This window comes from Geotrypetes seraphini, chromosome 12, assembly GCF_902459505.1.
Source record: "Geotrypetes seraphini chromosome 12, aGeoSer1.1, whole genome shotgun sequence".
NCBI classification, from domain to species: Eukaryota; Metazoa; Chordata; class Amphibia; order Gymnophiona; family Dermophiidae; genus Geotrypetes; species Geotrypetes seraphini.
The window spans coordinates 91,865,662-91,890,601 of record NC_047095.1 but is presented as its reverse complement, the minus strand read 5'-3'; the positions used below and the strand labels follow the sequence as shown (position 1 = coordinate 91,890,601).

The window sequence follows — 24,940 nt, the reverse complement described above, 5'->3', positions numbered from 1 at the left end:
GATATTTGAAATTTACCTTTTATGCAGAACATTCCAGATTGATTCCAAATTGAGTAAACTTAGGGTCCCTTTTACTAAGGCACAGTGATGCATGGCAAATAATACCGCAGGCGCACTACACTTGCCGCTGCAGTAAAAAAAAGATTTACATTACATTACATTAGTGATTTCTATTCCGGTTCGGTTCAAGGCGGAGTCAGTCAGTAAGGCTTGCCAAAGCTGTGGGTGGAAATGGGTGGAGGAAAGAGTGTGTTGTGGGAATGCATATCCACAATGCACTGGCAGCACTTCTTACTGCCAGGGTAGGGCAGGATAGAGAATGACATGGGGACAAATTTTTCCCTGTTCCCCCACCGAGTTTTGTCGCATGCTGTCCCTGTCCTATTCCTGTAAGCTCTGTCTTAACCACACAAGCCTCGAATACTTATGATTTTAAAGTGTTTGAGGTTTGTGCAGATGAGAACAGAGTTTGCAGGAATGGGGCAGGGACAGGAAAAGAACTCGCTGGGACGGGATGGGAAAATGAGCTCCCGCAGGTACAGGGAAAAATTTGTCCCTGTGTCATTCTCTAGGTCCAGGAGCCTTTAGCGCCTGCACAAAAGCAGGCGGTCAGGGTTTTACAGACATGCTGTTACTGCAGCACGTGTAGGCAGAAACCGGCCTCTGAGCAGACACACCTACGAGCCATACTTTTTTAACCCGAGGTAATTTCTGAATTGCCGTGGGTCAAAATCAGCACGCTAATTTTGGCAATATAAATAGTAGTTAATATAACTACAGAGATCTTAAGCCCACTAGCGCAGTTCAGTTTCAGCTGCCTAAGTGGTAACATATCTGCATTGTTTTAGATAGCATTCAGAGGCTGCAAACATCCAGCAAATCCATTTTGCTATGTATGCTGCCAATTTATCAAGAAAAGAGGGAAAAAGTACTCCATAGAAACATCTGCTAAGATGTGAGCTGCCTAAGGTATTTCAACATATCTATTATCTATTCAGCATATCTATTATCTATTCAGCATATGGGGACCAAGAGAAACCTAGGGAACCTCACGTCACATGCGAGCACTGCCAAAAAAGTCTGCAAGGTAAGACAATTTTGTTTCTCACTAGGATGGCAGAATTTTCTGCTATAAAATTTATTAGAATGTTTAATTTTAAAAAATATTTAAATTTCAATGTTATTTGAAAATATATCATATATGAAATATGTTGTAAAAATCTTGTATCCCATATTAGTCATAGGTGAAATAAATTTATTGTTTTCATGATCACAAATTCATTTTGTTCTTGTACAGAGGAGAAAAGAGAGCCATGAAGTTTGCTATCACAAGAATTTGGTGGGAACCCATTGACCACTCAAGTAACTGCTACAGTTCTTCTGCTTTCTGGACCCTTCCAAACATCGAATTGGCAATCATGCTATAATCACTTATTAAGACATTCCTTCATCTATTGCTCCAGTGCCACAATGCTCTGAGTTCCCCATACCCACTCCCCCAGAGAAAGAGAGCAGCTGTCTTCAGAAGAGAGCAGAACGTCAGAGAGTGAGGGAAACGCTATAGATCCAGTTTACAATATCAGTGGTGCAGCCGATGAGAGAAACACATACTATCCAAACCAAAAAGACTTGATCAGAAGCAGTGGAAATTGGATGAAAGTGTGCAAGTCACAGATCACAGGAAGCATCACCAAGCTTTTTCCACCTTCTTCACCTATCAAGATGAGCTCTACTTCTGCCAGCATATGACCAGTCTGTTGAGGCACTTGGAATCGCCTGTATCTTCATTGACAGCTCAGCACAATTCTGGTCAGTGGGGGGGAAGGGGAAGGGCGAAGAAGTGGACAAAAGTGACAATCATCTTGAGCACGAAGGGAGGAGAACAGTGTCGGTGGCCTGGAGTGGAGAGTAGTAGCACCAGTGGCCTTGGGGGGGGGGGACATTTGGAGTAGAGGGTAACCACTGGTAGCTTCAGGAGGTGGGGGGAGTTTGGAGTGGAGGGTAGCAGTTAAGGTGGTCTAGGGTAGGGGGATTTTTTTTTTTTGTAGGTTGGCTGAGAGTGTCAAGTTAGTTTAGTGCCAGTCAACTGGGATTCAACTATATACTGTTTCTCCAGGAACTTTTCCAAACCTTTTTTTAAACCCATCTACGTTAACTGCTGTTACCACATCCTCTTACAATGAGTTCCAGAGCTTAACTATTCTATGAGCAAAAAAAATATTTTTTCCTATTGGTTTTAAAAGTTAGGCCAGGCACTGACCAGGCACTTCCTTCAGAACATAAAAAAAATGGGAATGAAAACTTTTCATCATGTTATGGAACAAATTATCTAGAAATATTCTTACCTTTCGGGCCCAAACAGTTATTTCAAAGTAACTATTCAAGTAGCACGTTTTATCCGGCTCAGAAACCAACGAGACAAGGAGTAAGGTCCTGGTGGGAGTTTCATGAGAGGTTACTAAAAGCAGTCAGTCCTAAGCTGTTAGACGATGTAGCAGTCTTTAATTTCTCATTACCAGTTCTCACCTGGAAAAACATCCTTTCCAACATACTGAGTAATTCAAGTGGAGAAAGCAAACAAATTCTAGGACAATTTAACAATCTTAAATGTTTTTGAAAACTATTTTAGAAAACTATTTAGGATTTACTTCTAACAGGTCTCATACTGAACCGCCTCTCCCCCTGCAATTGGTGCAAAATACAGCTGCACAACTTATCTACTGACAACCTTGCTACACTCACCTTACCCCTCTCCTCAGATCACTCTACTGGTTCCCTATCCACCTCCATATATAGTTCAAACTCCTATTACTAACCTAAAACTGTGATCATGCTGCAGCCCCTCAGTATCTCTCCTCTCTTATCTCTCCTTATACGCCTCCCCAAGAATTCTCTATTCTTCAGCTAAACTTTTTTTATCTGAACCCTCCTTCTCCACTGCCAATTCCAGACTTTGCTCCTTTCATCTAGCTGCCACCTATGCCTCGAATAAACTACACGAGTTCATCCGTCAGGCCCCTTCTCTTACCTTGTTTAAAAGCAGACTGAAAATCCAACTTTTTGACAGCCTTCAACCCATAACCCTACTCCTCACTGGCTTACCACCCTAGCCAGCAGATTAACCATCCCCCTGTTTGTCTGTCTTCTCTGTTTAGATCAGGGGTGTCCAACCTGCGGCCCAAGAGCCGCATACGGCCCCGTGAAGTATTTTGTGTGACCCCAGTCGAAGGCGATGCAGTGTTTTCCTCTGCTGCCCCCGAGTGTTTACCGTCTTGCTGGCTCCCTCCTCTATCTTGCTGCAGCATTTCTGCATTTGTGCGGCCCCAGAAACATTTTTTTCGGCAAATTCTTGAATGGCAGGAAATTGAGAAAACATAGCGCCCTGGTCACATTTCATGTACCGTAATTGGTTGAATCTGTCAGTCCTGTTTTATATTATTTCTGTGGATCCACATAGCAATAATGGATTACAGTATTTCCTCTAGCAAATTCAATTCTTCTTCCCATTGTTCCTTTCCCCAAGGACATTACATAATATTAGACTTATAAATAAGTATAAAACTGTGAATGTGGAATAGTACATTTAATATGTAACAGTTCAATATTTGACAGGTTCCCCAAACCTTGATCATTTGAAACCCCAAAAACATAAAGGCCATCCACAAACACATACAAAACTTTCCACCCAATATTCCTGGCAAAGAGTCCCTGCTACCACACAGAGGCGTCACGGCAGCCTAGCATCTAACCCTCCACATATTTTTCCACCAAAACTATCATGTTAAGGGAGAATAGGGAGTCACTATTTCCTCCACCAATCTCTAAAAATAAAGTTTATATTATCCTGTATACCACTGCCATACATATGACATGCCCTCTTGTATAATCTCAAATCTTTTGCCTGTTAAAGTATATCCCAACTCCTCAGACTCTTGCCTCACCAAACAAACCTCCAAAGGGCCACTTGCAAGGTCAATAGATCCCACCTTCTCAGCTAACACGCCATTCATCAGTTTGGGCAACACTTACTTCAACAAGGTGCATTGGTCAAACAGCATGAGAGGAAGAGCCTTCCATACACTCGGCTAATTCTAAATCTTAGCCACGTTCTCTTTCACATTCAGGCCATATAAATTTGAAAACTCCCTCAGAACCCTTATGCTTAAGTACTTGATTTTCTCCTATTCCCACTGAAAAGTAACAAAAATCAAAAACTGCACCACTGATCTGGAAGCATGGAGTCTAGCAATATAGCCATCAAGTTCTCAAAAATAAACTTTAGTCCCCAAAATTGCTTGAACCAAAAGAAAAGAACAAGCTCCCCACCGTCTAGGGGGGCAGCAGCGACAAAAGGACCAAAGCCGCTGCCCAGGGTGGGAATTAGATGGGGGGCAGGGGTGGGCCAAAAATGGGTGGGTGGCCAATTGGAGGCAGGGAGGTAGGCCTGAGGGGCAGGGTGAGTGAAAGTGAGGCGATTAGGTCCAGGGCAGAGGCTGCAGTTCGGCCTTTTGCAATTGAGCGACACAGCGTCTCCTCCCTCCCGCCCCAAGGAATACTCGTTGCAGCTATAGATGCAATGGCGGGAGATCATAGTGGGGTCATAGGCACAGCATATGGCCAAGAAAGAACACAGCATTACATTTGTTGGTAGCAAAAGAAGTGGCAACATATAGCATGGCAGAAGCAGGTGATGTAGACACTCAAAGAGGTATGTCTCCCTGCTTGGACAGCGGGGAGGCCCTGTGGCATTGACTTCAACAACTGATAGGTGAATAGACCCTTCCTTGAACAGGGTGGGGAGAAGCAGCTTGAACAGCTCTCCCAGGAGAGCAACGGTAGCCTGGCCAGATATGCTGGACAATCTATGGATGAATTGTTTGTTATATGAATTGATATGCTGCAATATGAAGTTCTGCAATGGTATCTAAAATGTTCATTGTTAATGGTCTTGGTATGTTGGTATTTGCTGTTTGAAGATGTTTGTAGTTTGTCATTTATCTAATCTAATCTAATCTTCATTTTATATACCGAATCTACTCCCTAAGGAGCTCGACTCGGTTTGCAGTTCGTTAAAAAATGAAATATAACAAGTAAAAACTGAGATAAAACCAGAAACTGGTTAGATTAGATCAGGGGTAGGCAATTCCGGTCCTCGAGAGCTGGAGCTAGGTCAGGTTTTCAAGATCTCCACCATGAATATGTATGAGATGGATTTGCATGCACTGCCTCCTTGAGATGCAAATCTATCTCATGCATATTTATTGTGAATATCCTGAAAACCTGACCTGGCTCTGGCTCTCGAGGACTGGAATTGCCTACTCCTGGATTAAATGGATGGAAAAAGTTAGAAAAAAAGTATGTTGAATTGCTTAAAATTACTATTCGACAGCTAAAATCAGATTAAATATTGTGAAAACAACCAGGTTTTTAAACTTTTTTGAAATTGATATAATTGATCTACCAGTCTTAGAGAATCTGGAAGTCCATTCCAAATTCTCACCAATTTAAATGTAAAAGATTTACTAAGCTTCCCAGTGCATTTAATACCTTTCAGAGAAGGAAATGCTAATTTGTGAATTATTGTAATTCTTGAATAGCAAGATCTAAAGGAATTCCCACTAAGGGGAATCAAAGAGTCAAATATTCCATAAAGGAGTTTGAAAAGCACACATGCACACTTGAACTGTATCCTATGATGGACCGGAAGCCAATGGAGTTTTCTCAGCAATGGGGAAACATGGTTGTACTTTCTCTTTCCCAAAATAAGTTTGGCCGCTGAATTCTGTATTAACTGGAGACGATCTAAGCTGCCCTGTTTAATACCCAAATAAATAGAATTACAGTGGTACCTCGGAATCCGAACGCCCCAGAACTCTAACGCTTTGGAATCCAAACTTTTTTTTGTAGTAAATTTTGCCCCAGAATCCGAACTCTGCTGTGGAATCCGAACGCCCTGTATGTGTATGTTTGTGCTAGAGAGTTGCACGGGGACAGAAATTCCATCCATCCCCGCCCGTCCCCGCCAGGATCCTCTCCGTCCCCACCCATCCCTGCCAGGATCCTCTCCATCCCCACCCGTCCACGTCAGGATCCTCTCCGTCCCCACCCGTCCCCGCCAGGATCCTCTCCATCCCCACCTGTCCACGTCAGGATCCTCTCCGTCCCCACCCGTTCCCGCAAGAAATTACCTCCATCCCCGCCCGTCCCCATAAAAGCAGTAATTATTTCTGACAGGATCATCAATTCCACATTTTCTTTTGTGTTTGCGCTGTTGTTTTCCTTGTGGAATCTCTTTGGTGGAACCCTTTTTTTGTTTTCTGTTCAGGTAATTAACTTATAAACTCCCTTTTTTACTATGGCTGTCATGTCCATTATATTATATGGACGAACCCTGCTTCCAAAGCCTTCCATCCCCGTGGGAGTCCTGTTGGCTAGAGGGGGGTCCCCGTGGGAGTCCCGTGGGCCAGAAGGGGTTTGTGCCCCAGAATCTGAATGCTGCTTTGGAATATTTAATATTTTACCTTAATATCCAGTGTATTTAATGTTAAAATTTGAGTTTGTGGGACCCAGGAACGGATTAATCCAGTTTCTATTATTTTCAATGGGAAATATTGTCTTGGAACTCGAACACTTTGGAACTCAAACGGGGTTCTGGAACAGATTAAGTTCGGATTCCAAGGCATCACTGTACAGTAGTCCAACTGGGCCAACACAGTGGATTGTACCAGTAATAAATAATGTTCTTGAAAAAATAGTGACCTGACTTTCCTCAGCATGCTAAGGAATTTATCTGGTCATTAAAAGTGAGAGAGGAATCCAGAATAATACCCAAAACTCTAGACGTGAAGTCAAGTTGTAATATAATATTTGATTTCAATACAATATTAGTAGGGAGATTAACTAATCTAGGTCCGATCCAAAGCAGCTTAGTTTTTGAAGCATTCGGTTTCATTTGAATGGAATTCGCCCAATTCTGGAGCCCTTAACAAATCCACATTTGTTGAAGAACCACGAGTCTGTGTACTACTTGCAGGTGTCCTGAGAGGAAATGGGGGGGGGGGGGTGTGGAAGGGCAACAAGTGCCGAGTGCCCATTTTAATGTCCATTACATCAGCATAATCCACTGATGCTCTCCTAGGAACAGATTGATATCATTCACAACCAAGCAGAGTTTACTTCCTGACCCACCACTCTAATCCCTCTCATACTCCCATCTGCACATACATTGCTAATAGCTCCAGTATTAAGAAGAACAACAAGGGTGACAATGTACAACTCAAACTCAAGATGTCACCAGTTAGAGGTATACCAAATAGCATATTTTTACTATTCAGCTGAAAATGAATAATGAAAAGTATTGTTCAGCTGAATACAAATAATGTACATTGAGCTTTAACATAACAAATAATAAAATAAGCAATGTGAAATCAAAGATCAAGTGTTTATTTCAGTAGGATTTAGCACAGTAGAGTGCTTGATTATTTGTATTTGAACTTAAATCACTATTTGGGCAAATATAAATAATGTATTCGGGGCCGAATCAAATAATAATAATAATAACAGTTTATATACCGCAATACCGTTAAGTTCTATGCGGTTTACAGAAGATTAGTGGGGTACAAGTTGAGTTGACGTACAAGTTGAGTTAACTTAAGGGATGTGGGAACAATGGGGAGAAAGGGCAAGAGAGGGGAAGGAGGGAAGTGGGTCAGCTGTCTAGGTATTTCAGGAATAGGTGAGTTTTGAGGCGTTTCCTGAATACCTCATAAGTGGTGGGCAATAGGAGTTGTTCTAGGTCTTTACCCCATAGAGCAGCCTGATGTGAGAGAAGATGCTCATGGTGTTTTTTTAGTTTGCATCCTCTAACCGGGGGAGAAACGAAGTGCGAGTGGGAGCTTCTCTTATGTTTGTTGGCTGAGAAGGAGAATAGGTCAGTGATGTATTTAGGGGTTAGACCGTAGAAAACTTTAAAACAGAGGCAGGCGAACTTAAACTTTACACGAGCTTCCATCGGCAGCCAGTGTAGCTGTTTGAAGTATGGCGTCACGTGATCGAACTTCTGTAGACCGAAGATTAGTCTGACCGCAGTGTTTTGCATTAGTTGTAATCGTCGCATATTCTTTTGGGGGATTGCTAAGTAGGCGATGTTACAGTAGTCGAGTTGACTTAATACGAGGGATTGTACCAAGATTCTGAAGGCAGAGTTATCAAAGTATGCTTTAATGGATTTAAGTTTCCAGAGGGTGAAAAAACTCTTTTTGATTAGGGAGTCCACCTGATCTTTCATGGTGAGGCATTGGTCCAGAGTTACACCCAGTATTTTAATGGTGGGCTGTATGGGGTAGTTATGATATGAATATTTGACACAGCTCTAGACACCATTGCACTGATAATCAGCTAAGCATTCACTTGTGAATACTTTGGGTGGATGCAGCCGAACATCATTTCACCAAGCCTCCATCATTCCAGAACACCTTATCAAATGTTTTCTCCACATCCAGACTCCTTCATGCAGCACAGACATATAGATATTGAATTAGGCAGTGGAAGTGTGTAGCCCTTATAGCCACTTAAAAAAAAGAAAGATGTACTGTAGTTATTCCTGGATTCCATGTGGAAAGGTACTACTGCTTAAATAAACCTTGTTTGGCACTTAAAAAAATAGAAAACCCAGCAGAGTTATAAGGAACAAAGAACAAACACCCAGTGTAAAATCTGATAAAATCTCAAGGTTCTTCAGTTACTCATATTACTAAAACCAGGAATATACTTCTTGAAGAAAAAAGATTGAATGTTATATCAGTGTAAACAAAGCCCCAGAAGTGATCTCTTTTTCCAAGGTTTCTGACAAGCTCATACTTAGCTCTTTATTGTAAATAATGGAAAAGGAATGATGAGTCTATGAAAAGCCATTTCCTTTATATATACAAGGTTATCCGATATTCCAAACTAGTAACATTTCATCTTCCTAATCTCCTTAAAATGATCTTAGGGGGCTTATTGACTTGGAGGACAAAAATGTCTCAAAAATCAAACACACAGGGCTCCTTTTACTAAGGTGTGCTAGCGTTTTTAGCGCGCTAAAGATTAGCGTGTGCTAACCCCACGCTACACAAAAAATACTACCGCAAGCTCTATGGAGGCATTAGCGTATAGAGCGCACGGCAATGTAGCACGCGCTAAGTGCGCGCTAAAACCACTAGCGCACCTTAGTAAAAGGAGCCCACAATCTTGGCACTATAGAAGTGATTCTGTAAGGAGCCACCTAGATTTAGGCAGCAAGGACCTGCATAAATGCTCTTATTCTAGTCATTTATGCATGTACATCAGGGGTGTCAAACTCAATCACATAAGGGGCCGAAATCTAAAACATAGGCTAAGTCGCGGGCCAAATTTTTTATTAAGATACTTCGGGGTCCTTTTATTAAGGTGCGCGAACCAATTTAGCACGTTAAATGTGTACCTTAATAAAAGGACCCCTTAGTCTTAGTAGAAATATAGAGTTACAACATCTCCAACCCCACGCCGGCTCTGTGATGTAAACAAAATAAATAAAAAAGACTTTTCCTTTTTCTTTTAGGTCCTACTTCATGCCTGCTGTTTTAACACTAGCTCTGGCAGGATACACATTTCAAATCTGACATATTGTATTCACAAAACAGAAAATAAAATTTGTTGTCTGGTCATTATTCAGATCATGTTGTGGTCCCAGGTTCTTGTCTTCTGATAACTCGCTTACCAGGGTCTCCTTTTTTCATCTTTCCTTCCGTTTCCCTTCCCTCCCCCAGAGGTCTGGCATCTTTCCTTTTAGCCAGAGATTTGGCCCTCTTTTCCTTCCCTCCCTCCATCCTGGATTCCCACTCTCACATTAAAGCAGCCTGCATGAACATACAGCTGATGCGGCGCTTGTACCTGATTGGGTAACAAAAATGTTTGCTGGCGGGGCCAGCTTAAGTGCAAATTAGTAATTGTCTGGTGAGCAAAATTTTATTACACCGTGGGCCAGATTTGGTCTGCAGGCCAGAGTTTGACATGTCTGATGTACATGAACTCTTCGGCATGTGAATAAGTGTTTCTGGTTATGGCTAGATGGGACGGTGAGTAGGCATTCAAATGTATGGAGTTTCAGCAACATGAGTGGGACACACTGTAAAGCAGAAAGATTAATGAACACTATAACTCAGTTGCGTTATGTTCATAATCTAGGTGCATCAGTTAATTATTCAGACAATATCTTTATCAGGATACTTTTTTAAGTGAAGCAATATAGTCAATTCATTTCAAAGTAACTTCACTTTATATAAAGACTTAGCAAAGTTTTAACATTTATAATAGTAATAATCAGTTGTCCCTCAGATATCTTCTTCTCAATTCAAACAATTATTTCAAAAGGAAATTAGGAAATATTCATTTATATGGAGAAAGAGACCTCAGTGGCTACATCAAATAGGGAACTAGTCTTTGACCTAAGGGCCGCCGTGTGAGCGGACTGCTGGGCACGATGGACCACTGGTCTGACCCAGCCGCAGCAATTCTTATGTTCTTATCCGAAGCAATATATTTTATTCTAGGTTGGAGCATATGTAGATAGCCTCCTCATCGGTCATTATCTCCACCTCCTACCAAATCAAATGATTTTAACTATTTATTAATTAATATTTTAAGAAAAGCACTTATTTTGCTTTCTAAACTGCTCAGCCAATCAGGGGCTTCCTTAGGCTCAGCCCTAAGGAAGTCCTTGAGTGGCTCAGGCACCTCAGGACCTTCCCAAGGGAGGAGCCCAGGGTGCCTGAGCCAATCAGGGCCTTAGGCCCCTAACTGTGCATCACATGATGCACTGGGGAAGGGCCTAAGGCTGTCATTGTGTCATAGGCTGTGGGAGGAGCAGGAGCAAGAGGACTTTGCAGTTCCTCCTGCTCCCAAAGACTGGAGGAGCAGGAAGGACTGAGCACCCCTCCTACTCCCAACTTTTAAAGGTACGGGGAGGGAGGAGGATGGGCCGAGCCGGGACGATGGCAGTGGGAGGCAGCGTCGGGTAAGTTCGGAGGGGGGGAGGCAGCAGTGTCGAGTAAGTTGGGGGAGGGGTTCCAATGGCAGGAGGGAGTTGGCATCCTACTACCATATTTGCACAGGCAGTGTCGGATGGAGAGGATGGTGGCAGAAGGGAGTGGGCATCCCTCCTGCCATTTTTGGGGGGTTGGGGGAGGGGGCACTGTTGGAAAGCTTTTTTTTTTTTTTTATTGGACAGATTTTTTTTTTTTTTTTTTCTTTATTTATTTGATTATTCATTACATTAACTTTGTAACAAACATGCATGAATGAACACAAAAAATACAAATGTAAATTCCCTTACGGGAATTAACATAATATAAGGAAACTAAATCAACCATGTCCTAGTCCACATTAAAACTGATCGCCAGTACAAATAAAACATCAAAGCAAATCTTTCTATCTACTATCTAGGAACAGGCAAATGGCTATTATATATATTATACATCATCCTCCAAAAATAAACTGAATATAAGGAATTAAACTTTCAACAAAGGTTTCTCTTTGATAAAATCTTCCACCTGGGCTGGGTCAAAAAACACATATTTATCATTTCCATATGATATCAGGCATTTACATGGAAATTTTAAGAAGAAAGTAGCTCCGACTGCCAAAACCTTAGGCTTTAGCTGAAGGAACTGTTTCCTCTTAAACTGGGTTTGTCTAGAGACATCTGGGAAAATTATCACCCGTTGACCACAAAACATCTCTTGCTTTTTCAGGAAATATAATTTCAAAATATCTTGTTTCTCAAGTTCTGTCTTGAAGGTCACGAGAAGAGTTGCTCGTTTCTCAATTATGTCTTTAGATGACTCCAAAAACTGTGATACATTCAAACTCTCTGGTGATACTATTCTATCCATTCCACCTTCCTCTACCTTTTCTTTGGAATCTCTTGAAATGTAATATAAATTATCGACCTCAAAGGTCTCCACTTTGTTATAATGTAATATCTCCCTCAAATACATTTTCAAGAGTTCCATTGAAGAAAGGTAATGTGTGGTAGGAAAATTTAACAAACGAAGGTTCTTAACTCTAATAGCATTTTCCATTTTTTCTAATTTAGCATGTAACATCATACTATCCTTTATATTAGAAACAGCACTAGCTTGTAAATTACCTACTGCCTGATCTAACTTTTCAACCTTTACAGCTGTTTCTCCAATTTTATTATTTTGTTCTTTAATTTTCACAGTTACATCAGATGAAAATTGACATAAGTTCAAAACGGTTTTTTGTAAAGATGACTCTATTCTGTTAATACTAAGCCAAACATCATTTAGAGTGATCACTTTATCCCTGGGGAGAGCATCCGAGCTTTGCCCAGTACTCATCTGCACTGGGGTTAGTTCTTTAGCCTGCCCCAGGGACGGTCCTGAAACCTCCAGACCAGATACTGACAATGATTGAGGGGAAGAAGAAATTATTCCTTCCTTAAAAGGGGAAGGAGATTCTTCTAACCGTAAGGAATATGATGGTTGAGGAGGTGGTGTTGGTTCCCCAGAGGATAAGGAGACAGCTTGAATATTAAAAGTTACCTGTTCCTCAACAGGAGGCAAGATAGGAACCACAAGATGGCGATCCATCGGGCCTGTTGTTGCAGCAGATGGTATTGCTTTAGCTTTCCTCTTACCCATGCTGAAGAATCGGTAGTCCTGCTCCCTGCTCCTCTTAGGCTCCGAAGGGGCTCAAAAGGGGCAAGCCCCTTTAGCCACGCCCCTTCAGCTCGCGACCCGGGGCTCGCAACCGCGGGCCGCGTACCGCGGCTGTTCGAAGATTAAGGCTCCTTCTCCAAGGACCCTCTCAGCTGGCTGGGTCGGGCAGCAGCGGGACTGCCTGTCCCGATGGTACAAAGTGCAGCAAGCACTAGCGACAGGCTCCCTCTCTGCTCTCCGGTGTTTAAGGCTCCTTCTCCAAGGACCCTCTCAGCTGGCTGGGTCGGGCAGCAGCGGGACTGCCTGTCCCGATGGTACAAAGTGCAGCAAGCACTAGCGACAGGCTCCCTCTCTGCTCTCCGGTGTTTAAGGCTCCTTCTCCAAGGACCCTCTCAGCTGGCTGGGTCGGGCAGCAGCGGGACTGCCTGTCCCGATGGTACAAAGTGCAGCAAGCACTAGCGACCCAGATTTTTTTTTAAAAAAAGCCTGCAGAAGCCCTAACCGAGTCAGGGAGTTTGCATGCAAATGATTTGAACTTCCGTGCAAATCATTTGCATGCAGAAAAGACAGTGAATCAATCAATGTTTTAAAATAGGCCAGGAATCGGCCAACAGTGATTAAATCGCTATCTTTAGTGAATCTGGGCCTTAGTCCCTGTGGACTCTCTGGTCACTGGTCAATAAAAGGATTTGAGCTTACTGGGGGGCTAGGCGGGTGCTAACCTGCATCCCCCCCAAGGATAGCTCTGAGGAGTCCCTGTCACCAAGAACTCCACCTTTCATGTCTTTCTATGCATCAGTCTTGTCTGCAGATTCCTATTTCTCTGAGGGTGAAATCTTTTCCAGTTTGACTCCAAAATGCAAATGAGGTTGCTTTGCCTGGCCTGTTGGGAAGAGCTTATACCCAGCAGGTCTTAGCATATGGTTTCTTAGTGTTGGTCTCCTTCTGGGTTGATAGCGGTTCTACCCCATCACAATAAGAGAGAAAAGAATACATCAAATATAGAAAAAGTACATTCAGGAAGAATATCTAGAACATAAAGACAGCAAGCTATGAATTATTAGCATCATTAAATAGAAAAAGTGTTAGGCCAGATTTAAATCTAACACAGGACTCTTCTAGGCAGAGTGTAGAAGGAAGAACATTTTAAAGTGTAGGGCTTGTTTGCTAAAGATCTCACTAGACTGCCATTCTTTGTTGAGTGAAGAATTCTAGTTGGGGTGTAAAATATTAATAGGCAAGAGAGGTATAGAGGAATACCAGAGTAATATATTTTACGTACCAAAGAAGCAAGCCTCTGGGGGGGCTTGACCCCTGTCCTGGCATCATTGTGATTTCCTGGATGGTGGGGGGGGGAGAGGACAAGAGCAAGAGGCTTGCTGTCTCCTGCCCCCGCTGAACCTCTGCCTTGACCCCTGAAAGGACTTCTGAATTTCTTAGCCTCCCGCATAAGGATGGAATTTTCAACAGCGTCGAAAATTCCCATGCCCCAGACCCTAAGCCATCTGGGGTCTGCTGTCCAGCAAAGCCTTTGGGTGACAGTCCGTAACGCTGGCCATCAGGTCTTCCAGACCCTTGCAAAATAGCATCTACCCTTGAAAGGGAAACCTGCTCAGAGTGGCTTTAGAGGCTGAATCTCATGCCCACTGTCTGATCCAGAGCATCAGCCGGGCAGAGATAGCACAGGCTGACACCTTGCTCATAACTCTGATATCAAACAGAGCATCTGCTATATAATTCACCCCAGGTAGGAGCATTTGGGGATCTTCGTCTTCCTCGAAGGCTGGGAATCGAGACAGATGGGTGTGGCAAACATGTGCCATAAAGAAAGCCACAGCTGCTGCCTTAATCCCTAGGACCAAAGCTTCAATTGTCTCTTGAGGACCACATCCACCTTCACTAGGCAAGGAGGTTTGTTTGGTGACCTGCACCACCAGCAAATCCACCTTAGGCTGAATGAACAGCTTCTGGAAATCCAGAGCCATCGGGTAAAGCTTGGCCATAGTCTTAACCACACACAACTCCCAGTGGCCTGTGGCCAGTTTTGTGATCTCTGGATGCGAGGAAAAGAACGCGGTTGGAGCAACTGAGCTGCTCATAATTGAGCACTGTGATGAGGGGGCTGAAGGAACTTCCAGCTTCAATTCTTGCAGCAAGGCAGAAATAATGCCTGGAGTGCAGAGCAAGGCCAACAATGAGCAAGGCCAACAAAAATGGTAATGATGATAATGCTTAATGATCATGATATTGCAATTTAGCACTGAAGTGAATGTTAGAGGTGAAATTTGTGGGACGAAAGATCCCGGGAGCGAAACGTGTAAGGGCAAAAATTCTGGGGGTGAAATGTGGGAGATGAAATGTGTGTGTGTGGGGGGGGAACCTTCTTACAACCCCATCGTGTGTGTTCAGGAAACATAAATGGAGACATCCAGTTGTAGAAGTGCAGGGGCAGTCTGCATGGATAGTCAAAGACACTATAAAGCCAATTCTGTTTTCTCTGGTGCCTACATCCCATTACATATATTAGCTGCACTAATATGCACGAGCCATAGGATTGGTGTAAATGCTTGCACCTAGATTGCCAAGAAACACCAAGTCCGACTGGCGTAAATTAGAGCACTCTGTAATTTACTGAATGTGAGCCCTGCTCAGATGCTTTACTCAAGCATGTGTTAGAATTCCAGCATTTACCTGTTTCCTTACTGCCTAGCTTTAGGCAGCCCCTTGTAGAATTTACCTCCTATCTGAATATTCCCATTGAATATCCGGATATCAGGTGGTATCATTCAGATAAGTGCATGTTAAGATTGACCTGAGAGATTACTGCTGTAATTGATCAGTGTGCTTCTGAATACATAGGAATGTGGACTCCTGATTTGAGTTATGCCATCAGATGAAAATTCGTCAGCATGGAAGTCGAGTAATGTGATGGAATATCAAACCAGCAGAACAAACGCGAGTAGTTGTGCTAAGAAGAGTGGGAATGCAGAACAACAAACAAAAGGCAATGTCACAAAACTACTGTATATCAGAAATCAGGGTACCGCTAAGAGAGACAACATGCAAGAATATATTTCAACACAGAAAGCAGCTTTGTTTGCCTCACCTTTAATTTCAGAGAATATTGCTGTCCATAAAATATATACTAGATCCGGCTCTTGGACTGGTCCTGCGGAAACTGATTCCTGCTCATGTCTGATGCTTAAGCAGTATAGTGTTTCTGGTTACCAGGAAACTAAAATGCTGTGTGCACCCTCACTTAGTTTCCACCTGTCAAACCTAATGGAGTTCCCATCCATCTAATTCTCCACCACCTCTTACATCTTAGATTCCAAGTTGCTGATGTTTGATTTTTTTGCCCGTGTCAAAAGAGCACAATGATTTTACAAGTGAATAGCTGTATGGAATACTTGTGTTCAACATTAATTCATCCTCAATTCTCTGAAATGAAAGGCTTTAAAATGTTGTTTTACTTTGATACTTAGGCACTGTGCAGAGTCATTCACTGGGAACGGTGAATTGCAAAGTCACGATTGTTTCATACAGTTCAGTTGCCATCATGAGTAAACAGGTGCATGGCTATAATTTTTATTTCAGTTTTTTTATGGGTCATGTCAACTTTGCTCTTTTTTTGTTTCAGGGTTGTTCCATTTTGTTTCAGAAATAGCAAGTGCTATTTCTGACAGGAAACACATTTATGACCCAGTATTTTAACAGTAACCAGCATTTTTGCTGTCCTAATTTTATTTAGTTAACTGCTAACCAAATAATGTCCAGCTCCATTCTAGGACTACATCTGAACTGTCAGAATAGTGCCAAAGAGGTCAGAAGACATATTTAGTGGCACTATTAGTTTAATAAATCTCTCTTGCCAGCACTTATATGTTTTGAGTCTGCAAAATGGATAAGCTCCTATGAATACTGGCCCCTTAATTTTTTTCCGTCATTTAATTTTGAAATTTCATTGCATTTTCCATTTCCTTACAAAATGTGTGCAGACTCCTAATGATGAACCAGGAAACAAAAGTGTCAGTAGTGTATAGCGGCCTCTGGACGCTGAGATTAATTTTTAAGGCTGAGATTAATTTTTAAGGCTCAGGCACTGACAGGAAAGTAAAGGATATGACAGCAGACCTTTCTGTTAAAGACCCTGATGTCCCATTTAAAAAAAGACCCCCCCCAACAAACCCTCAACCCCCAACACAAAAAGAACCTGGGGGTCTAGTGGGCCTTCCCTCACCTGTTGTATAGGCCGGGACCTGCTACACCCCCCACCTTCTCCTTCCCAGTGCATCTCAACCCAGCCCATTAGGTTTTTTGGGGAGGGGTGGAGGGGCTCAGCAGGAGAGGGGATTCTCTTTGCAGCTCAGGAGGAGAGATCAGTGGGAAGGTTGCTCTGGCAGCCACTGCTCACCCTGCTGACTCAGGGGGATCCCATAACAGCTGAGCCTGCAGAACTCCCTGAAGCCGGCAGGCTTTGGTGCTTCCATTGTCACTCATCTATTTGGGGCTTCCCCTGCCGGCAAAGCCCCAAATAGCTGAGCAGTAGGGGAAGCTCCAAAGCCAGCTTTGGGGAATCCTGCCAACTCTGCTGTTTGAGGATTTCCCTGATTCTGTGCCGGCAGGGAGAGCAGGGGCTGAAGCTTTATTTTTGGTGCACTGACAGGAAGAAGGAGCGGTGCCTAGCGATTGCTCTTCTGAGCAACCACCAGACACAGTTCTTTCATCCTTTTACCGGCAATGCTCTGCAAGAAAAGCAAGCATATCATTTGTATGCTTTTGTGCTGAAAATCACCAGTTAAAAAAAAAAAAAAAAATTGCTCCCACCACGGTATTTTTTACCGTGGTGTTGGAGCTTAGTGCATCTGGGCCCCAATCAGGACACTCCCAATACAGGTCCATTGGGATCTTTTGAGGCTCGTCTCCTGTCCTGGATCTTAACTGCAGCTCTTTTGGCCCCTGCCTCATATTTAACCTTTCCTTTTTGTGTATGCTGGCTTGGAGTTCTGTCATGCAATATTCCATTGCAAAGGAGGCCATAATTTTATTCCTTCCCCATAAGTCAAACAAAACCCCTAATTTAACTTTAGTGAAACCTCATTAATTTGGCAGTATTTTCTTTTCTTAAAAACTAGCAGGCAATTGTTCAAAATGATTTCTGTATGTAAAAGGCACCTTTACCTGTGCTTCTTTATAGCCAGGGCAAATTCCAAAACTGGAGCAAGCCTGAAGGTAAGAAGCATGCCCAGACTTCTTATCTGAAGACCCCACTCCCACTCCCTCAATCGCTATATCACAATTTACTGAAATAAATATAATTACTATCACTTAAAAGACATACCTTAATTGGAAATACTGGTTAGCATCGCATTCAACTGATGCATATTGTTTTAATGCAACTGGCTATTATGTAATGGCTAATGCATAATAGCATCATTGTTTAATAATTTAGATGTAAAGTTCTATTAGACATATTTGTACTGTCATGGCTGACAAGGATCAAACCTTGACCCTTAGGAGCTAAAGCTGGAAACCTGCAGCAGTCTTAAGAGCTGCATAGCCAAGATACAAGTCCGGAGAACAGTTTCGAAAGAGTTTCACCTTACAATAAGAACTTACACTGGCTACCCATCAAAACTCATATCACCTTCAAACCATCATACATAATGTTCCAAATTCTATACGCAAAGGCTGTTCCATGAAGTCTCGGCAGCCATTTTAAACATCTTTGGGCCGGTGTCAGCTCTCAGCGGCAGAGTCAGGAAAAAGTCGGGCTCTTTCCTGCCCCAGAAGAAGCCATTAGACCACCAGGGATGATAGGAAGGGTATGGGGGGGGGGGGGTCAGGTCGGCATCAGGGTTGTACCACAGGAGAAGGGGGTAGGCAGGATGAAGGGATGAATGGAGGGGAAAGAGGGACAGATGGCAGGCAAAGCATGGAGGGATGGATGGCAGAGCAGAAGAAGGGGGACAGGGGTATAACAATGGGTAACCCTGGCCTTTTGAGTAACGGAGAACATTGGGTGAAGGGGAGGAAAGGAAAGAAACTACAAAGGGGTGAGGAGGGGCAAGAAAGGGAAAATGTTACTTATGGGGTAGCTTGGCCAATTTCAGTTGCAGATTTTGGGATATTGGTGGTGGCAAATAAAGCCTATTTGGCCCATTTCTACTAGGCATTATTTGATCAGGGCAGTTCATATAAGAATGCATCCAGAATGTAATATTTCATGTCCCTGAGTAATAGCAGAAAGTAAAACACTAAAATAAATAAGTAAAAGAATTACATTTCGACAGAGGAAAAGCAGCAATGACCTGAAGGTCTAATGGAAGACACAAACAAGAAATCTTCATTTTTCCTTAGCAGCTTATCACCCAAGAGAGATATTTACATTTAGGTTTATTAGATGTATTTATTTACCTCACAAAGCAGCAAGTCTATGATATGGAAGACCATGCAGAGAGGAAATTTGGCTGTAAAGAGAGTGAGGAACCACTGGGATGCATACATGTGGGCTTCAAGGTTCAGCTCTGAGAAATGGCAATACAAGTCAGGCAACTGCTCCTGGAATAGAGAAAAATGGAAGAAGTTTGGTCAAGTAGAAAGTTCTCCCTGGATATATCTGTGTACTATTATTTAAAGGAATACTTACACATGCATACAGATTTTCTAGTTTTTTAGGAGTGCAATACAGGTATCTTAAGCTACGTTGCTGATTTTTTTTTTTAAATTTCTAAATAAAACAGATCAAGTAATAACACTTGTTAGAAAATGAATACAGAACCCAAATGAGACATAAAATAATGAATATAAGGAAAAGAAAGAAACCCTGCATATCATCGAGTCCTCTAAAAATGGATGTGGCTATTACACAATCCCATTAAATAACTTTGAAGAAATTAAGCTAAATTTCTGCAATTACTAATTTAAATGGATACAACAAATGGATACGGCATCCTTCCTCTCTTAATCCCACTATCTTATAACTCCTCGAGTCCTGACTCTACCAGATTCGCCCAAAGGTATAAATTATCCTTCCCCTCTCTACACGGTATTCGCTATGCAGGCAAAATGGGGAAATCCCTTCTCTTCAGAATCACAGGTCTTTGGAACGACCTTACTACCCCGCTGCGGAACCTGGGCTCCCTCCAATTATTCCGCAAGCAACTGAAAACCTGGCTTTTCACTAAAATGTAATTCTATCCCCCCTTACTCTTCTCTTCTATATATAAGTTCATGTAAACCTTTTTTTTTCCTTCTCATCCTATATTTTAAGTTCTTGTAAACCGTGCCGAGCTCCACAACATCCGTGGAGATGATGCAGTATATAAACTTAAGGTTTAGTTTAGTTTAGTTAGTTCTAGCCGTGCAGTGCTAACGGGTTAGCGCGCGGTAAAAATTCTACTGTGGCTTATTAAAAGGAGTCCTAAGGTATAGAAGTAGTAGGAAGTGGAGGTTCTTCCGAGACAGCTTGTTTTCCAGCTGAGAAAAAGGTTAATTGTTATAGATTTAAAAAACAAAATCCATATTTAACTCCCTTCCATTTACAAGGATAATTTAACCCAAATTGAGCACTATTTGCAGAACCCCTGGTCTCGTTAACAAAAACTGCTTTTTTCTTCTTTGCGTAGCTTCAGCCACATCAGGGAATATGTTGATTCTTCTGTTCATAAACTTTTCTAATCTTCTTCTAAAGAAAAGCTTCATAACCAATCCCTGTCAGATTCCAATGCAAAATCAACTCTCAAAAACCCTGATTATAAAGTTGGATCACTAGAAGTTTCCAATATATCCAAAGGACTCAGAGAGTCTAAAGATACATTTTATAAAGTAGGATCTTCTCCATCCACATTTTCCCCCTCTTTTACAAAGCCTGCAGCATCAGCCCCAAAGCCCTTTAAAATCTCTATGGGCTTTGGGGACGTTACCACATGGTGGCTTTGTAAAAGAGGAGGGGTTTGTGTTTTCTTAAAAAGAGACAAATAATAGAGACAAGTAATAGAGGGGAATGCAACTTCCGGAACTTTCAAAGTCTCAAAGAAACATTTATTTAGCATTTCAACAGGTGGATAGAGGGATTTTGGAAAAGTGATAAACCTTAAAGTTCTTTTTTTTTAACTCTGTCTTGTAACTCCTCAATTTTCCTACACATATTTACAAAAATCTTGTATGCAAACAGATTTTTCTCCACTAACATTCTGGGGATTCTTCTCCAATTTCTGAACTCCTTTATCCAACAGATCAATAACTTTTTCAAACTTGTCAGTTTTACCCAAAACTATTCTGAACTGTTGGTAAAGGATAGCATTCTGAGAAGAGATTTTTCTATACGCATAAAGGCTTCCCAGATGGAGTCTAAAGTAATGTGCTTTGGTTTGAGCAGAAAAGGCTGAAAAGATGTTGAACGTAACTGTAGAGATTCCTGGTGGCAAAGAAAATCTGACAGTGAAGAGTCAACCTTCTAGGTAATTCCTGTCCCAGCTTTCTCCCTGACTTCAACACCAGCTCCAGCTCCAGCTCCAATGTGTTTTGTGACTACAGAACACTGCTGTAGATCATCCAGCTTTACCATACAACTAGCTCTGCTCCCTGTTTTGGAATCATAACCATCTTGGGACCCAAGCTGGGGCAGCTATATCTGAAGCTCTGGTGTTAAGGATGTTTTGTTGAGAGGCAGAGAACTTGGCAAACTTTACTCAGGTTCTTACCTAGTCGGTACCCGAGTTAAAACAGAAATTCTACAAAGGACATGGGTGTCCATGGGGGCCCATTGGTAAGCTGCTAGCCAAAGCTGCAGGATAGGTCCGGCTTTGGCCTTTCTGCTTTCTCATGAACAAAGAAATTGAAAGAAGTAGGAAATTTGTGTCCTCACAGCAATGCCATATTGGGACTCCTTCCCAGCTATATTGCTGTTTTTAATTGTTTATTCTCAATTGGTATTTTCCATTAAAAAAATCTGAGACATAAAGGAAAAAAACAGATGACCTCCAACCCAAAATCTACAATTTTTACAAGGGATTTATCAAGTTTTTAGAACAAAAATACAAATTGAGATCTGTAATTTAAAACAACAAAACAGGAATGTGTCCAAAAATAAATGACTTGGTCTCAGAGCAGGACCCTAGACAAATGAGTACGTTTGACCCATCTTCCATCATAATGGATTTTTTTTAAATTTAAATTGGATTTTTATAAAATAAAAAAATAAATGGTGTGGGGGCCATTAACAAATTATTTTCCTTGATTTGTACAAATGAAAGAATGGGGGAGGGGGGATGGGCCTTTATTATATGGTACATGCGTTATGAGGTATTGAAGGGATGGGAGGGAAAGGGATAATTCTATGTAATTTAAAGAATTGTAGAATTTCAAGTGATGTATTTAGGTCAAAATGATATTACATTTTTTTTTCTAATCATTTATTATTACGTTTTGATGCACTTGATGTAAGTTATAAAAATGAATAAAAATTTTTTTTAAAAATAAAAATAAATGCTTCTTGAAGAAAAAAAATCTAAAGATAATTTTCTATTTAAGATGCATTAGTCCAAAAGTTATTCATCATGAAATAAGGATTAGTTTTTAATTATGTAGCATGAGGCTGTACATTCATGCAGTGTTTAAAGTTTTTGGGAAATGAATTCCATTAATTCATTCATAATGTCATAGGCATGACTTAAATCAAGAGCTTCTTTAACAAAGGTGCGCTAGCGTTTTTAGCGCACGTACTGGATTAGCGCGTGCTAGCTGAAAAATTACCGCCTGCTTAAAAGGAGGTGGTAGTGGCTAGCGCGCGCAAAAAAACGCTAGCACACCTTTGTAAAAGGAGCCCCAAGTCTTTCTGCCTAGTGACTTAAATCATGATTTAAAGTGATTTGATTTAAATCAAATCCACCCTGCTAGTACAAGAAGAAGCAGAAGTAAAAATGATTGGATAACACTACACGGAGGGTGGGGGAAGGACAGACAGACCTTGGTAGGCTTTGCTCCACTTTGTCTTTCTTTCTCCCAGCATATGACCTACCAGGGCTATAAATTGCTTTGGGGGCCCCTGAATTAGTACATCTGAGAAGGCTCCTCCAGAACATTTGGGCCCTAGGTATGTGTTTAATCTAGCCCTGATTGGGCCATGACCTGCCCCCACCCCCATCCCCCAGTAAGACAATTTAAATCTGGCCTCTGTCTACTTAAAGCTACAAAAGTCTCCTTTTTGTGCGTTTATTGGCTAAAAAGAACTTAAGAGTAAAGTTGCCTGTGTTTTTCATCCTATGAGCGAGGAAAGTCTTATGATTAAAAATAAAGTAGCAATGATATTAGGGTTACCATGGAAACAATAGGAGGACATATGACCCTGCCCACACTACCCACAGCCCTGTCCACACTCCACCCATTTCCTTGGTCCCCCTTTCCATCCTCTGTACCCTTTTAGTGCTTCTTTTTCTCTCTCTCCCTTCTTCCAACCTTCCTCCCCTACGGGTGCTTCTCTCTCTCCTTCCAACACCCCTCTCCTGTGGTTTGCTTCTTTCTTTTTTTCTCTCACTCTCTCTCTTTCCAATACACCATGGGTGCCCCTCTTTCTCTTTCCAACCTCCTCTCCTGCTGTTTCTGTTTCTCCCCTCCGATCCAACACTAACCTACTCCATGCTCTTTTCTCCAGCCCTCTCTCCCTCATGCTGTTTCTGCAGTCCTCCCTCCTTACCTCCATGCTATTTCTCCAGCCCCCATTCATGCTGTTTCTCAAATCCCTCCCATGCTGTTTCTCCAAGCCTCCTCCATCCCTCCCCTACCCCCACTGTTTCTCCTCACTTCCCTTCATGCTGTTTCTCCTGCCTTCTTCCCTCACTCCTCTGACTTCTAATGTTGCTTCTCCTCACGACCTCTCTAGCTCCCCCACATACCTCCTCCCTGGGCATGACCACTGTAATTTAATCTTTGGGCAGCTGGAAGCAGCAACAAGGCGAGCCTGCTGATGTCAGCCTGCCCCAGAAGCTGCCTCTCTGCAGCGACTTCCTGTTCCCACGAAGGTGGGACCTGCTGAGAGGTGGCTTCTGGGGCAGACTTACCTTGTTGCTGCTGCCGGCTGCCCAAAGATTAAATTACAGCAGTCAGGCCTGGGGAGGAGGTAGGTGGGGGAGTCGGGAGAGCTGGCTAAACCCGGACAGACCCCCAATTTTTAAAAAAACCATCCGGACATCCAGACAGTCCTATAAAAAGAGGACATGTGTGGATTTTCCCAGAGGTCTGGTAATCCTAGCAATGATCATAGAGAGAAGGGAGACTAAGGATTCCTTTTCCCAACCCTTTATAAAGTACTCTAAGGACAGCATACTGCATTGTAGTAAATAATATATTTTTTTTTATCACCCAATTTCTCCTTGTTATCATGAAAGCTGCCAGCAGAGTGCATCTTTCCCTCCTAGTCTTATTCTGCAAGCTCTTGGCAAAGGGGGCACACTGTTTACATTCCTCTTAAGTGAAGAACACAGAAGGTTTTGAAAGAGCCTTTTCAAACCTGATGTTTCCTTCTCCACGTCAATTCTATTTTGAACAACTCGCCCCACTCCCACACACCATCAAAGGGGTAGGAAGGCGAGATGCGCACAAGGACTGGACAAAAAAACCTTCGATGCCAGCTTGGTTTATATCAAGGGAGAATTCATCACTTGAGCTGTAGTACTGCATGCTGTGTAAGACAGTATTAACTGTGATAATTGCAGCTGTTAAGCCAGATGTGATTTTCTAGCCATCAATGTTTTTATTCATGATCAGGCTGCTTCTACACTGCATATGCCGAGGACAGACATCACAATCAAGAACAATACATAAATGATCTGCTACTTCAGTGAGTTTACACTGTTGGATATAATGAAGGCCATTGATGACATCTGGAACCAAGAAAAACTATTTCACTATCTTGGGCTGCCAAGAGGAGGATTTTATAACAGGGCACCTATTGGTCCATATGTTATATCTAAGTGCCTTTATAAAACTACCTCCCCAAACAGTCCTGTGCTCCTTTTCTGTGTTCTAGAAGCGTAGCACACGGTAATTTCCTGCGTGCGTTAAAAATGCTAGAGCACCTTAGTAAAAGGAGCCCTAAGAATCAGATGTTAACGATTGGCCAAAAGTATGTAAATATAATAATGCAAATTAGTTTCCTTTTTAAGACTGCAATGAAAGATGAGGTGCTTCTGATGTCAGCTGAATGTGCTAGAAGATAATTGGAGAATCCCACATTC

The 24,940-nt window shown here is 42.2% G+C and overlaps 1 protein-coding gene across 3 annotated transcripts in view; it reads right to left on the bottom strand.

Moving 5' to 3' along the window:
- The window catches only part of RABGAP1L (RAB GTPase activating protein 1 like), a 978,589-nt gene that overhangs the window by 302,180 nt on the left and 651,469 nt on the right, over window positions 1-24,940 (bottom strand). For all 3 annotated transcript variants that reach the window (XM_033916610.1, XM_033916611.1, XM_033916612.1), the window contains exon 18: window positions 19,122-19,265. In XM_033916610.1, the coding sequence (XP_033772501.1) occupies window positions 19,122-19,265 (144 nt within the window). The remainder of the gene's footprint in view (window positions 1-19,121; window positions 19,266-24,940) is intronic.